The sequence below is a fragment of the Trachurus japonicus genome, chromosome 5 (genome assembly GCF_045865225.1).
Source record: "Trachurus japonicus isolate A0001 chromosome 5, Traja_1.0".
NCBI classification, from domain to species: domain Eukaryota; kingdom Metazoa; phylum Chordata; class Actinopteri; order Carangiformes; family Carangidae; genus Trachurus; species Trachurus japonicus.
The window spans coordinates 16,509,112-16,523,333 of record NC_140911.1 but is presented as its reverse complement, the minus strand read 5'-3'; the positions used below and the strand labels follow the sequence as shown (position 1 = coordinate 16,523,333).

Sequence of the window (14,222 nt, the reverse complement as noted above, 5' to 3'; positions counted from 1 at the left end):
GTTCTGGGAGTGAAGTGCTGAGTCCAGCAGGACAATGGGGAATGATGAGGATTCAGAGAGGATGGAGCTTTGCCATTAAGATCCTTATAAGTCAGCAGAAGGATTTTGAAATCTATTTTATTTCCTACTGGAGGCTTGAATAGGAGAGATGTGCTATCTGTACTCACTCCTGTCAATACTCTTGCTGCAGCGTTCTGGACCAACTGGAGACACTTTGGAGAGTTTTTCGGACATCCTGACAAGAGAGAGGTGATAAATACATGGGCAGTTATTCACAGCATAGAGAGGATATTCCTTAATCCTAGTGAAGTGACATGCTGTATGTGGGAGTTGAAGGAAAGATCCTGGTCAAAAATGACTCCAAGGTTCCTCACTGTTGTATTCGAGTCCAAGGTGACGCCATCCAAAGTAGCAATGTGTTCCTGCAGATGTTTGGGTCCAAACACAATAAATAATGTAGATAGATAATGTTTTATCTGGATATAGTAAGAAGTCAGAGGACATCAGGACTTGTTGTCTTTCAAACAGCCATGCAGATTGATGAGGTGGCTTCTATCATCTGGTTTTATTGATAAGTAGAGGTGTGTATCATCAGTATAACAGTGGAAATTGATGGAGTGCTTCTGGATTACATCCCCTAACAGGGCCGTTGTATAGGGGAGAAAGGTGATGATAACTCTAGGGGCCCAGCGCCCAGTAGGGCCCATAAAAAAAACCCAGTAGTCTAATCTTTGTATGACTGATTTATTCTGCGTAAGATCCTGACTAATACTCATAGTACACTGTAAAAACTCAACATCTTTCTAAGAATATTTGTCTTATTTCTTGTCCAAATGTCTAATTTCTAGTCAAAACTAATCTCTTTTCCACTTAAAATAAGACTCATTACCTAAAAATTAACTTGTTTTTAGATCATTTTCACTTAAATTCACAATAAATAGACAAATCTGCCAGTGAAAGTAAGTTTTTTGTGCTTGTAATAAGAAAAACTTGCTCCACTATCAGATTTTTCTACTTATTCCAAGTGAAAATCTGCTTGAAAGAAGTAAAAAGTGTCTAAAAACAAGCTACTTTTAATATGATGTGTCTTATTTTAAGTATAATGACATTTGTTTTGACTAGAAATTACATTTTGACTAGAAATAAGACAAATATTCTTGCTAAGATCCTTGAGTTTTTGCAGTGTAATGCTGCATTAGCATCAAAACAAAGAAGGCTAAATAAAAAACGATAATACATACGTAGTCTAAGAAAATAAAAAAGGAAAAGTTAGGGGGAGGGGCCCACTTTAGTATTCTTTAAGGGGCCCCAGAATTCATAGCAACGGCCCTGCCCTAATGGAAGAATGTAAAGAATGAAGAGTATCGGACTTAATACAGAACCCTGCGGTAATTATTCACATTAACAAATTGAAACCTGTCAGAAAGATATCACTCAAACTCAAAAGTCTATTAGATATAATTTCCATGAGCATGGGATGGACAGGCAGCCTGAAAGCCTGGAGAACAGACCCACACAGTCAGACAAGTAAAATGATTGTGAGAACAGTTTATTGTGCCTCTTCATTGTTAAAATAGTTGAAAAACACAACATGATGTGCCATAAATTTGAGATGAATTCATGTTTGGTCAACTTTGCTTACAAACACAATCTGTAACAAGAATATAAAATTAGAACATGAAAAGGAAAACCCTTAAAATATTTATGACCATGATGAATCAGCTTGTAACTGTTAAACAGCTGCATGTTTGTGCCTTTGGCTGTCCTCTGTGTCAAACAGCAATATAACCAAAACAAACACGCCTTCACAGATTTACTGCAGATAAAGCTCATTCAGCACTACTGCTCACATACACCTGTCAAGACCGAAACATTTATGACCGCTAACGGGCTGAGGACTGACAAGCAATTTAGTGTGAGCTGTAACAGTGGATTTATGTACAAAAATGTTCACATCCACCCACTTCCTGTTCCTGTAAGCTGTTTCAGTGCTGGAGTGCTTTATCATACCTGCTGACTCATTACAAAACCCAGACTTGGAGAGGGGTCATGCCCCTCAAGTCAGTGCCTGGCTGATCAAATTTGGCCACAGAGATTAATTTGATGGGTATTTGGCAGCATGTGTGTGTGATTCACACACACAGGTGTTGTCAGGAACGAGTAAGATAGTGTTCAAGGCTGCAATTTACGAGCGAGAGTGTGTGGGAAGGCAGACACAAATTATGGCAAATAATGTGTGTGTGTGTAAGCAGGAGTGAGCAGAGTGGAAGTCACACAACATTTCTTGGGGGGTAGAAGTAATCTCATTGGTTTTGGTATTACATTATTTGTTATTATAAATAATGGATTTGAAATGTTCATTTTCAGTGTATCTATTTTTAATTTACCCACTGAATCAACTCAGCCACTGATATTATTTCTGCCCCCAGAGTAAAAGTCTACAGCAAATCAAAAACGTAAAATGACAGCTGTGTGTGTATGTTCATGTTTCTCTTAAAGCTCAATGATGAGCTTTCCTTCGTCGTCACTACTGCTGGTCTCTTCTGTGTAGTCCTGGCAGCTTTGCACAGGCTTCACTTCGCTGGTCAGACACTCGACTGGCTGGCAGCCGTGAAGCTGAGGAGCCAGGAAGAGAGGCTGGTACTTGTTGTTGGTAATGTCGGGTCTCCCAGCGTCGCTGCTGTGCATTGTGGAGTCACATGGTGTCTGATCTGTGGTTTCCTGCTCAGGTTCATGGTGTGTAAAGGGCTTCAACTGCAGCCCGGTGTTGTTATCCAGCGGGTTGTGGGTGAAGCCCGTCCATCCGGGTGTAGCTCTACCGCCCTGAGGAGAATGAGAAACCTGGCAGTGGTGTGTGCTGGATGAAGTTTTGACATCAGGTGGTAAGAGATTTTGGCTTTTGTGACTTTCCAGTATCGACCTGACGGCTGTACTGCTGTTACCTGCAGGTGTATTTCCTAGCTGAGTGGGTGAAAATGTCGGATGCTGAAGGCCCGACTCTGTTAATTGGACATGAGTTTTTGTAGGTTGACCGGAACTTGACTCACACATGAACTGAGTTTGTTGGTCATGGGTAATGCTGCCACTTTCCCATTGTTGCTGTGAGAAATAAAAGCTGTTCATTTCCAGTGAGGGTTGTGGAGAGTTGAAAATGTTCATCTGGCTGCTCCGGGATGGTAAACTAACATTATCTGATGAGCTGGGCGCCATCTGAGAGACGTGTGGGGGGTACTCAGACATTCCTGGGTGTGCCTGGGAAAGATGCTGAAGATGCTGCTCAGATATCCAAGAATTTTTAAAGGAATCCCCCTTGACCCCTCTGACTTCTCCCTGTTAATAAAAGAAGAGTATTAACGTCAGAGTCACTCTCATTCCTCCACTTTCCATTAGCCTCCCACATTGCACAGATACAAAGTCTAATGTGTTCATATGATCCCCAAGAGGAAACATATCAAAATCAAATCAGTGGAGCATCCAGCCATTACAACTGCTCACAACACATCTTGAGGGTTGAAATCCCGTGGAAGACTTCATCAGTGCAACAAGTGATGGTGTTGTTTTAATGATTGTGACGTAGTTTCTTTCATTATGTTATGCCTTTTGGGTAAAATGTTAATATCCAGAGAGACTTCAAAACACATAGGGGAGAGCGGGGTAAGTAGTGGCAATTTTTACTTAAATTGCCTTTAAAGCAAGGGGCTTATAATAATGCCCCCAACTAATATATGTACATATAGTTTAGGATGTTGTGCATCCCTGGGAACAATCACTTTGAATCTTAAATCAACTGTTTCAGAAATATAGTTTCAGAAAAAAAAAAAAAAATCTGGCACAACTTGCCCCCGGTGCGGGGTAAATTGTGCCATTAGAGAAAATACACTGGGGTAAATTGTGCCATTGATAATTGAAGTAAAACAGATCATTTTAATCTCACAAATGATAATGCTATATAAAAGCAAGACATTCAATACAAAATTAAAGCCAGAAGCGGTGATGATCGGGCCCTCGCTTGTCCCCATGCAGTCGCGGAGGCCTGAGTCACGCTGGGGGCTGTGGCGCAAAGAAACGTCATGTTTTGTTCATCCACCAGGCTACGAGCACAACCAGACTGGGCAGGTGTGTTCAGGGGCGGTCCCTCATCACACATGTTAAGTTTCAAGCAAATCCGTGCCCACTGCCATGTTTCTCCTATACACAGACAGCACTGCCACTGGCACAACTTAACCCAGGGCCTTTGGCACAAAGTACCCCAAGCCCAGCATTTTGAGAAAAAAGGATTCCCCAGCTGTTTTGAGCTGGCATCATGCTAACTGTATAGACTCATGGTGTAGCTTAATAAAGCACTAAAACACGTGTGAACTGTTTTCAAAGTTATCTATAATTGTTCAAACATGGTAATCAAAAAACCTTGATCATAGAAATTTTACTTTGGAGGGCAAAAACTTGTTTTTTGAACATAAATGTGCTTTCCTCTCAAGCCATGTGTCTCCCTTCTTGATAGGATGAGTGAAATGGATGCCCCTTAAAAAATATGTGGTCACATGACCAACTTCTTCTATGGTTTTCTAGATAACAGGGGTGGAACTACTTGCCCCATGACACAAATTACCCCACTCTCCCCTATATATAGATATACATACACTGGTATCTACACATTTCAGCCTTTTCTTTGTATTATTACAAACGTTTATATCTCTCCGTGCTGCTGACAGTCAGAGCTGGAGGTAAATTGTTTTCAGTTGTCCATACTTCCACCCCATTTTTGCAAAATGCAATATGTCAGTAGCACCTTGAGGGAATATCATTCCATTGTAATGTTCACTTGGACTCAAGGGTGAACTATTTTGGTGGTCAAAGATGGTCAAAACACTTCGAGGCCAACTCAAAACTTAACCCAGCAATTGCAATTCCCTCATTAAAAAGATTTCACTTCAACAAGGCTTCACAACTCACTTTGTGAACTCACTGTAACCTTTGACCTTTTATCACCAACTCTAATGAGTACAATCAATCTAAATATTTCTGAATGGGATGGAGTTGTGGCTTTAGGGAAGTTTAATGAAAATTAAATCAATGAAAACTATTTATGAGTGTCTAGGGAGGCTGTTGGCATATGATGTTGATCCAGGCACCTTTTCCACTAAATTCTTTCTGCGTGTAATTATATGCTTTTCAACATTTGTAGCTCAGTCAGAGAGGCTGCAGCCAACTTCTCTTGGTTTGGATCTGAAAGCTCAGTTCAGTTGAACCTTCTGGTTCCTCACTAACAATGAGAAAATAAGCAGGAGGGAGGGGGAAACTCCCACATTAACATCTCCAGGCTGTGCTCGTTCTGACTCTGTCCAGGTTGAACGTAGAGGTCCAGTTGCAATTCAACACCAAAACATTAAGAAATAATTACATAATAAGCATGTGAACTGTGAGTTGGACTCACCTCTGGCTTTGTTACGTCTGGTAAAACTGTGTATCTAGAGTTAGAGTCGGTGTTGCCCCACTGTCTTGGCACATGGTCTGTCTTGATTCCTCCATTCTTATCGTTCATCATCACCTCTCCAACACTCTGTCCATCCAGTCTTTGGTGTTTCGTCCCTCCAGGCTCTTGGCTCTGCTGCAGCATCCAGCCTGGGCTGCTGGACTGCCCGGGGCTTCCTCTGTATCCCCGTCTCTGTGGCTCTGTCTTAGCTGCACATCCCACCGGGGAGGCTCCCTCTGTAAGCCCAAAGGGAAGAAAAGGAGATGAAAAGCTGATGTTTTGTGCTGTGATGGGATCACCTGTCTCTCTGAAGGCTCGGGGCGGTGGAAAAATAGTGAAATCCATATGGGCCTCAAGATTATTTTATGTGCCCAAAATGAGATTATTTTTGCCAACTGCCATTTGATTATTTTTTGTCTGAAACAATTCCTGATAAGGCTTTTACGTAATGTATTTCCGAAAGTCCTTTCACATCACTTGTGAGTAATGGCGATGCTGTGGTACTGACAAGGTTACTTCTGCAGTACATGTGATCATTTACTGCCATCTTGTGGTTAAAATGGGTTACTGCCTTTAAATTAGTTAGAAACTTTTCAATTAAGGGGAATTAAGTTCACAATTACATTAATTGTTGTGTTAACTACACTCGTCAGGAAACTAATCAATAAGTAACAATGAGGTTATAGACCCTTCGAGGCTCATTTTGATGCTGTTCTGTACTTACAAGGCCCACAGTAACACAAACTGTACACAGTGAACCTTGGGCTTTAGGCGGTGCTGTGGGTCTGTGGCCTTGGTAATGGTAATTAAGAGTGAGGCATTTCTAGGGGTTTTGCTTTCACTCTCATGATCATCCTCAACAGTGAAACATAAACCCAGCTGCAGAGAAGTCACGTGATTGACTTTGCCACTTAGGAAAAAACATCTCTGGTTGCCAGGTCTGCTCTGTGTCATTTCCTTAAAATGGGGAACTGTAACTTACAGTCCACAACAATATAGATATGATTACAATCACAACACCTTTAGAGTCAAATCAATACACATAACATCACACATACTACACTTTCTCCTTTGGGTCCTTTACAGTATGAATGTGAATGTAATAAGAATAATTTAGCTATGTCAGTTATACCTGCAGACGAGCTCTGGGTGTTTGTAAGCACAGCTGGGATGTCTTTGGGTCTTTCCATCTGGATGTGAGAGGACACCGTGGTAACCTGATCTTGTTGTTTTTCTGAGTGGGCTGAGCTGATTACATCCTGTGATTCACAGAGAGTCGTTTTCTGTAATGGACCAGAGTTGTCCCAAGGTCCCACCCTGTCACAGTCCCTGTCTTCATGTTTTGATGAATTCACTGAGTCTGGTGATGTAGGTTGGGGAGGATCATAGACAGATTCTTGTAGGTTTAACTGTCCAGGAGCTTGGCATTTGTCAATGGAGGCTGGAGAAACTGGCCCAGAGTGTTCATCATCAGCACATTCACCACCGGAGGCCTTACTGAACAGAGGGGGGCAGGTCTCCACACTTTCTACCACGCTGGTTTTATAAGCAGAGGCTTCACCTTTAACTTTCATTACCTGAAGTTTTTGTTGGCTTTCTTTGGTCACTAATTCACATCTCGTGCTATTCTGATTTACTGCATTGGGGAAAAGGGAGGTCTCACTGAGCTTGTGTTGGCCGGAAAGTGTTTGTAAGACCGGTCCACCTTGGCTCGCTCTACTGTCCGGCAGAAGCTGCTCCTCAGCACAGTGGTTCGGGGAGAGGGCACGTTCCTCTTCTGAAGTCTGGACGCTCTCTGACTGTACACCTACAAGTGAAGCAGCAGTTGACATAACATCGCCTGCAGAGCTCGGAGACTCTGCGGCCGTGTTTACATGACTGTATTTGTGTGGGCGTAGCGTCAAGCCTGGAGCTTCAGGAGGCTTAGATTCAGCTGATGCTGTAGCCTGACTGGAATTACTGTGTTCAGTCATGTGGATATTTGGCTGTTCCTTCCCAGAGTGGACAGGCAATAGAGGTTTGATGCACTTGATGTTAGGCGTGCATAAAGATTCTCTTTGGTCCGACTCCTTTTGATGTCCTGGCTGTTGATGGTCCCGTCCCTCGTTGCTACTTTCCGTGGCGACAGAGCTTAAATCTTTATTCTGGATCACCTCTGGAGCCGGTGCTTCCGTGTCGTGCCTCTGCGGGAGGCTGCTACCTGTTTGCCGTTCGATCTGCGGTTCAATGAGGGCCAGCTGCTCGTCAGATATGATCTGAAGGCAGATCTGGAGGTCCGCCGTGTGAACGTGAAACACATTCTGAGCGGCCGGTTGCACCTGTTGGAAGGGTACGATGTGACAAGGGACATTTGGGGTGTTTGTGCCGACATATACTCTATTTACAGGGTTCAACTGATCTGGTGCTGGCAAGAGTTGTGAATTTGACAGGGGAGGGATTGTGTTAAATTGCCCTTGTGAGTTAGATGTAATGGCAGAAGCAGAAGTCCGATTTCTTGCTGTGGTTAGGGTTGGTACAGCAGGGAAGTTTGTAACCGCAGGTGCAACAGGTTGGGGTAACTGCATGTGCGCTGGGCCTGCAGCAGATTTTAAGGGCTGTATCAAGGTGCTGCATAATCCTGCTCGATAATCGTGCAGGCAGGTCGTGGTTACTGTGGTTTCTGCAAATTTCCTGTGCACAATCGGCAGACTAGATCTCGCATTTTCACTCAATCTTGATGTTTCGGCTTGACAAAGGGTTGTGGCAGTGCAAGACAGGGGAGGACGGGCTTGTGTGAAATTCATATCAGCAGTTTGCATCGGTGACCGGGTGACAGGATCACCGCACGCCCTTTCAGAAGTTGTGACCGAGGGTGAGGTTTGCGCAGCTTGAGATGACAGGGCAGAGGTGAAAGTGCAGCCGTCGCTTCCTGTTGGTTTCTCCAAAACATCCGGAGAGGTATTCGAATCAGGTTCTGCAGCATTAGGTAACTTGAGCTGGTACTTGGGCAGAAAGCTTGTCTTGGCAGCACAGGGGGTGGAAGCTGCTGGCAGGGCAGTAACAGACGGTGCATTTGCATTGATTATACATGGCATGAAGAGAGCGCTTTTGAACTGAGTGTGTTTTTGATTTTGTTGCACGTTGATATAACTGAGATTTGTATCTTGCTGAGGCGCACTGCCAGTGACCGTGGGAGGGGGATGGGTCAGTGTGTTTGGGTTGGGCTCCATCTCCACCGGGCAAATTATTTTGTCATCAGTTCTCTGCTTTTTCCTATCCGAGGGAACATGGGCTCCACAGAGCTGAGAGGTGGAAAGGGTGCGATTTTCCTCATTAATCAATCTCCCTGCCTCTGTGCTGTCTGTTTTGTGGCTAACCACTGATCCAATTGAAGGTGAGAAATTTCTCCTGAGGGGAGCCTTGAGAGAGCTCAGTGATGAATGTGTCTGACTTGCTCCTGGATTAAAATCCACCGTAGAGACAAGAGGTAGCTTGGCAGGAGGGCAGCCAGCATGGCAAACCGTCACACTGCTGCCTGTGATGTTCACTGCTCCTGCTGTTGTGACTGTCTCCTTTTGAACTGTGGATAACCTTTTTTGTGGACCCTGAACAGCCACGTGCTCTTGGCTGACACATTTCTTGCCTTTGATAACACTGTTATCAACACCCTTCTCTGCTTTGTAGAGCTTCTTGAACGTCCCACCGCCGTACATGTACCACTTGTTGTAGGCAAATTTCTGTGTTTTCTTCCTCCGGAACTTTCTGTTGCTTGGCTCTCCGCAAATGTCACTGCCGTCCCCGTCCAAACTGAGACTGCTGGTGGTGCATGCCTCCTCCACAGATGAATTCATGAAGAGACCGTCTGTTGCGTGGTTGCAGTCTACAGCTGTCTGCCGGACTAGTGGCCGGTGGGTGGATGACTGCTGGCTCACAGGCTTGATAGCGAAACCTGTTGGATTGATCTGCCCAGAACTTCCCCTGCGAATGAGTGTTACATAATCGTTCTGATAGGAGGAGGTTGGGCTGCTCTTCTCAGGCTGCAGAAGGGTAACGCTGAAGGGGAGGGAGTGGCTGCGGGTTAGGGGGGCATGGTCCACGCTGGTGGAGCCCTGAGTGGGCACGGAGCTGTAAAGTCCAGGCTTCCTGTTTCTCTGTGACCCAAAGTCCGGAGTCTTACCGATCCTCATGTCGAAGTGAAAGGAGTCCTTGTACGTATATGGCATGGGGAGGTCGATGCTCCCCTGCTTTGACAGAACTGTCTTCCGTGGCCTCACGTTCTCCAGCTGTTTGTCCTCCACAACAGCTGTATTCTCAGAAATCAGCTTAGATATTCGCTCCTCTAACGACTTCTGCTCCTGTTCTCTTGTATCTTTGGGCTCCGGTGCACCTTGGCCTGTTTCTGAAGGTGCGACGTGCGATGTGTTGGTGGTTTCTTCAAGATGCTCTTTGTTGGATTCAGTGAGGGAGTCCATACTGTGGTCAGGTAAAACGCTGCCAGGGCTCGGGTAGTGGTCGCTGCTCTCACTGAAGCCCGAGTCGGTGCTCTCGTGGCTCTGTGACTTCCCTCTGGATACTGAGCTCTCCCACTGCTTGGAGAACAGAGTGGCCTCCTGCCTCTGGAGGGGAAGATGTCGCGCAATCAAAGGTTTTTTTTTCTCCATCCTCACTTTTTCTTCTTCTTGTGTTACCTTTGCACTTTCATTTGGATCTGTCTTATGACCTGCAGGGGTCGACTCATTCTGTTCACCGACAGACCCTTGTGTCTTCACGGAGTAAACATTTGTAGTAATCTCGGCAGCAGATAGGGTGGTGTCCTTCTCCATGCTGCCTGACTCCTCGCTGCGCTCATCCAGAGACAAACTGGAGTTGTGTGTCTCTCTAGAGCTGGACATACTGTCCATGCTGCCCAGACTGCTCTGCTCTGACTCTGATGAGAGGCGGGCATGAGCTTGAGTACGTTTATGTTTGTAGAGGTTGCTCTGAGTCTTAAAAGAAACTCCACAAGTGACGCAGGGGTAAGGCCGCTCCCCTGTATGGCAGCGAAGATGCTTCTCCAACACGCTGGGCTTCATGCAGTCCCGTCCACAGTGAGGACACACGTGCTTTCCTGCTGATTTGGGTCTGGTTGGAGGAGCAGCAGCAGCAGCAGCAGCAGCAGCAGCAGCAGTAGCCAGATTCAGTCCTGGTGTAGTTTGCAGCCCCCCAGCAATGTGGAGCGTTACAAAGGGGAGCATCTCCTTGGAGTAGAGTGGCGGCATGGCCAGCTGGAGAGTGGCCGGTTCCTGAGCAGCTGCAGGAAGCTGCGTGTAAGGCTGCGCCGGCAGAGCAGGCATTGTGTGGATGTAAACAGCCGTGAGCGGGGCCTGCACGTCCATCCTTTTCTCCGTCTGTGCTGCAACAGAACTGATGTGCACTGGAGCACTCGCCAATCCTGGCTTGCCAGTCTCCATGGTAACACTGCTGCTGTCGTGATGTACCAGTGCCAGGTCTCTAATTACCTGTAAGATAAGAACAGTTTGCATTAGCCCTCTGCTTTGCCTTAGATCAAAAGGGGGGCAGAGCAGGGATGTATGCCGGCCTTAGTTTAAAAGTGGATAATGAGCATATTTTATTGCACCAGTGGAACAAGGAAATGAGCACGGCAATTAATAAATGTACTGAGGAAGTTAATGATGACAAATGTGCAGTTCCCCCCTCGGACAGATGGCTAATAAAGCAATTAATTCGGTGTGGATTTTTGCATGGTGACAAAGCACAGGGAGGTGTGTTTTGCAATCACGTCCACAATTCCAACTCATCAAAACAAAACACATCTAGATCTGAGTGACAGTTCAGAGATGTGTCTGAACGTCCATGGTTACAAGGAGCAGAGAAGAGGAGTAGATGCTTTTGAATGATGGAGGTGCAAGAACAGGCTACAATGTACTGGAGGGCAGGCAGTGTGGAAGTGTATGAGAGGGAAAACATGTAGAGAAATGTACATGTACAGTAGAGAGAAGCCGAGGGTGATGTGGGAGTGTGAGTCACATCAGCAGAGTGAGATCAGATTCTCATACAGTACATCAGAGGTTTTATCTCCCCATATGAAATGTGTCTGCTGACATTAGCTGCTGCCTCTGCCACCAGTCTGCACCAGTTCAGCACACATACCCCTTGATTTCCACAGTAGTACGTGGCGGCTTTGTCTCATGACAGATTATCGTATTTGTGTAGTAATCTAATCAAAGCGTAAAGCCACCTACATGAAAACAGCTTCATATGAGTACAAGGCAAATTTCATTTCCTGTTGCTGCTTCTACATGTATGATTTTGCATAATTCACCCACAGACCTACAGCTGGCAGGGCACACTCTTTTGTTAGCTGTACAGCATGCAAACGCCCACGTTAGTTACTTTCTGTGCAGTGATAACATGGAAAGTTTGATTCTGTTCATATACAAATGAGTTCTCTATGAGAGGAAGTGCCATGTGAGGGTTTAATTTTTTTTTAAAACACCATGAACTCGGATCTACCCTGTGCTTTCACTTCCTTACTGCAATGTCAATCGTGCAATACTGTTGCACATGCTGGGACTCCATGCAGAAATTTAACCTTTAAATTATTAAGGCCGGTGTTTTCTTCAACAAGCACTTGTAGTCAGTTTGAAACTCTGTGTGTGTGTGTGTGTGTGTGTGTGTCCTTTAAAAAGAGGTCAAACTGCACTGAAAAAAACAGCCCCTGCCTGAAGTAAGAACAAACATTAGCAAATATGACTAGCGACAAAATGTAAACAAAAAGGAACACTTTCCAAATTTACAGACACCACGAGACATAACAAGTTTTTGCTCTGTCTCATCTCCTTTGTGTATATCGTTGTTCAATCTTATCAACAACTGTTTTTGGACACGTTTGAAAAGAGGAAATATCTGACAGTGTGTGTTGCCATGACACAGAGTAGGTAATAATAACATTACAAAAAACAAAACACATGACAAAACTAGGCCAAAAGTCAGCAATTAACAAAAACAGAAACTGTAAAAGAAAATGAAAAAACAAGTCTCTTACCGTCTTGTTTTACTCTTCCATCAGTAACGACGATCCAGCTCAGAGAGTCGTCCACCCTGAACAGACCCATCTCCTGTCTGTGTACCTGCTCCTTTCCGTCTGTCCTGTCATCCAGGCTCTGTGGTCCTTCTCCAATCTGATTTGCTCCCCGCAGCTCTTTGACATGAACAGTTTCTTGTCAGAAGGAAGCGGAACAAATGCAAATGAGAGAGAAGATGCACTATGAAAGTGGTGAGGCAGAGAGCGAGAGAGAGAGAAGAGAGAAGAGAGAGAGAGAGAGGGGCTGGCTGGGTGGCTTGAGGGGAGGTGTGGCTGTCAAACAAAGACTTCCGGAGGACAAGTTGAAAACATTAGATTTCACCAAGAGATCGGCTAAGGAGTTGAAAAAACACAGAGGCCCCGGCGCGCAGATGGAAGCATCTAAAACTATAGTACACGTTGTTGTGCAGAGTTTAAAGTGGCTGGTGCAGTGACAGAGGTGAGCTTATACCTTCTTCAACAGCCACAGCCTGGTTTAGTACCGACTTTACCGTCAACAGTGTGTGAGGCAGTGCCTGACTTCTGGCTCACTTTAATAATCGCACCCTCACCTACCCATTTCCTCCCACTCACTATGTTTCATACACCCACACAGATGAGGGAGCAACAAATGTTGATGTGGCGGCTTGGCTTCGAGTGCACTGTTCTCACTCTCTCAGAGAACAAATGGATGTGTTGTGAGTGGCTGGAATGAATTTCCCACGTCCAATCCACAGGCCCCATTACACAGTATGGATCATTTTGCAGGGATACACCAGTTCACACATGCTTTTAGTTTAACATTTAAAAAAAAAGTATTTTCAAAACCTTATATGAATTTGTGTTTTGTTGGCGCGTTTGCCGATGAGTAAAACTATTGATTTTTTAAACAGAATACAACCTCCTGATGTGCCGTTTGAGAGCAATGTAACACATGATGAAAATCTAATTTGGCCCCATACAGCTCATTGATTTTTATACTAACTAGCATCATAGATACATTATGTGAAGGAATACATACTTTTTACATACACATTTGTGAGGTCATTATGAACCTTTGTGGATAACTCAATATAACAATAACCTGTGAGAGTGGTGCCCTGTTAACTGTAGATGGCTTCTTACAAGTTGTGGGCATAACTAGCCGACAATATGCAGACTATGATACTGTTAATCAGTTTTTACATCAGCAGTCTTTTTGAATGATATTTTTGTCCAATTTTCACTTGTATTTTAGTTCTTTAATCTCCACATAAGAATATCTGCCACTTCAGCTATTTTTTCATTATAAGAGCGTGGATCAGCTGAAACAGTCATGTTACTGACTGTAAAACCCAAACAGAGTGAGCGGAAAGAACCTAAATTGCTTCACAGAAGTAAGTGAAACTGCAAGCGATTTCAATCTTACACTGGACCATTTGATCCACTGACGCAACTCTAAGTTGTTTTGTTTGTTTTTCCATGTAAATAAATGAACAACTTTAAAAAAAACATTTCCAGTCCACTCCTGCTTGTTCTAAGTGAGCCTTTCAGAAACTGGTTTTTTGAACAATATGTATGTAATGGTGTGGGATCAACCATGCAATTATCGGATGGCATCTGCTGAAAGAAAACAAATAGTTTTTTATATGATTTCTCTGCTACAGACTCTCACTGGTCTCCAAGGCAACTGCAGGCTGGTCTGCCGAGTGCATGGTTTGTGTTGAC

At 44.4% G+C, this 14,222-nt stretch overlaps 1 protein-coding gene across 1 annotated transcript; it reads right to left on the bottom strand.

Annotated features, from left to right (window-relative positions):
- Positions 1-1,539: 1,539 nt before the first annotated feature.
- znf831 (zinc finger protein 831) lies at positions 1,540-12,736 on the bottom strand. Its single transcript, XM_085776561.1, has 4 exons — positions 12,498-12,736; positions 6,606-10,950; positions 5,435-5,709; positions 1,540-3,330 (listed from the first exon to the last, which is right to left on the bottom strand). Exons 2-4 carry the CDS (start codon positions 10,900-10,902, stop codon positions 2,494-2,496), a joined length of 5,409 nt encoding a protein of 1,802 aa, XP_085632687.1. The 5' UTR covers positions 10,903-10,950; positions 12,498-12,736; the 3' UTR covers positions 1,540-2,493.
- Between the last annotated feature and the right edge of the window lie 1,486 nt (positions 12,737-14,222).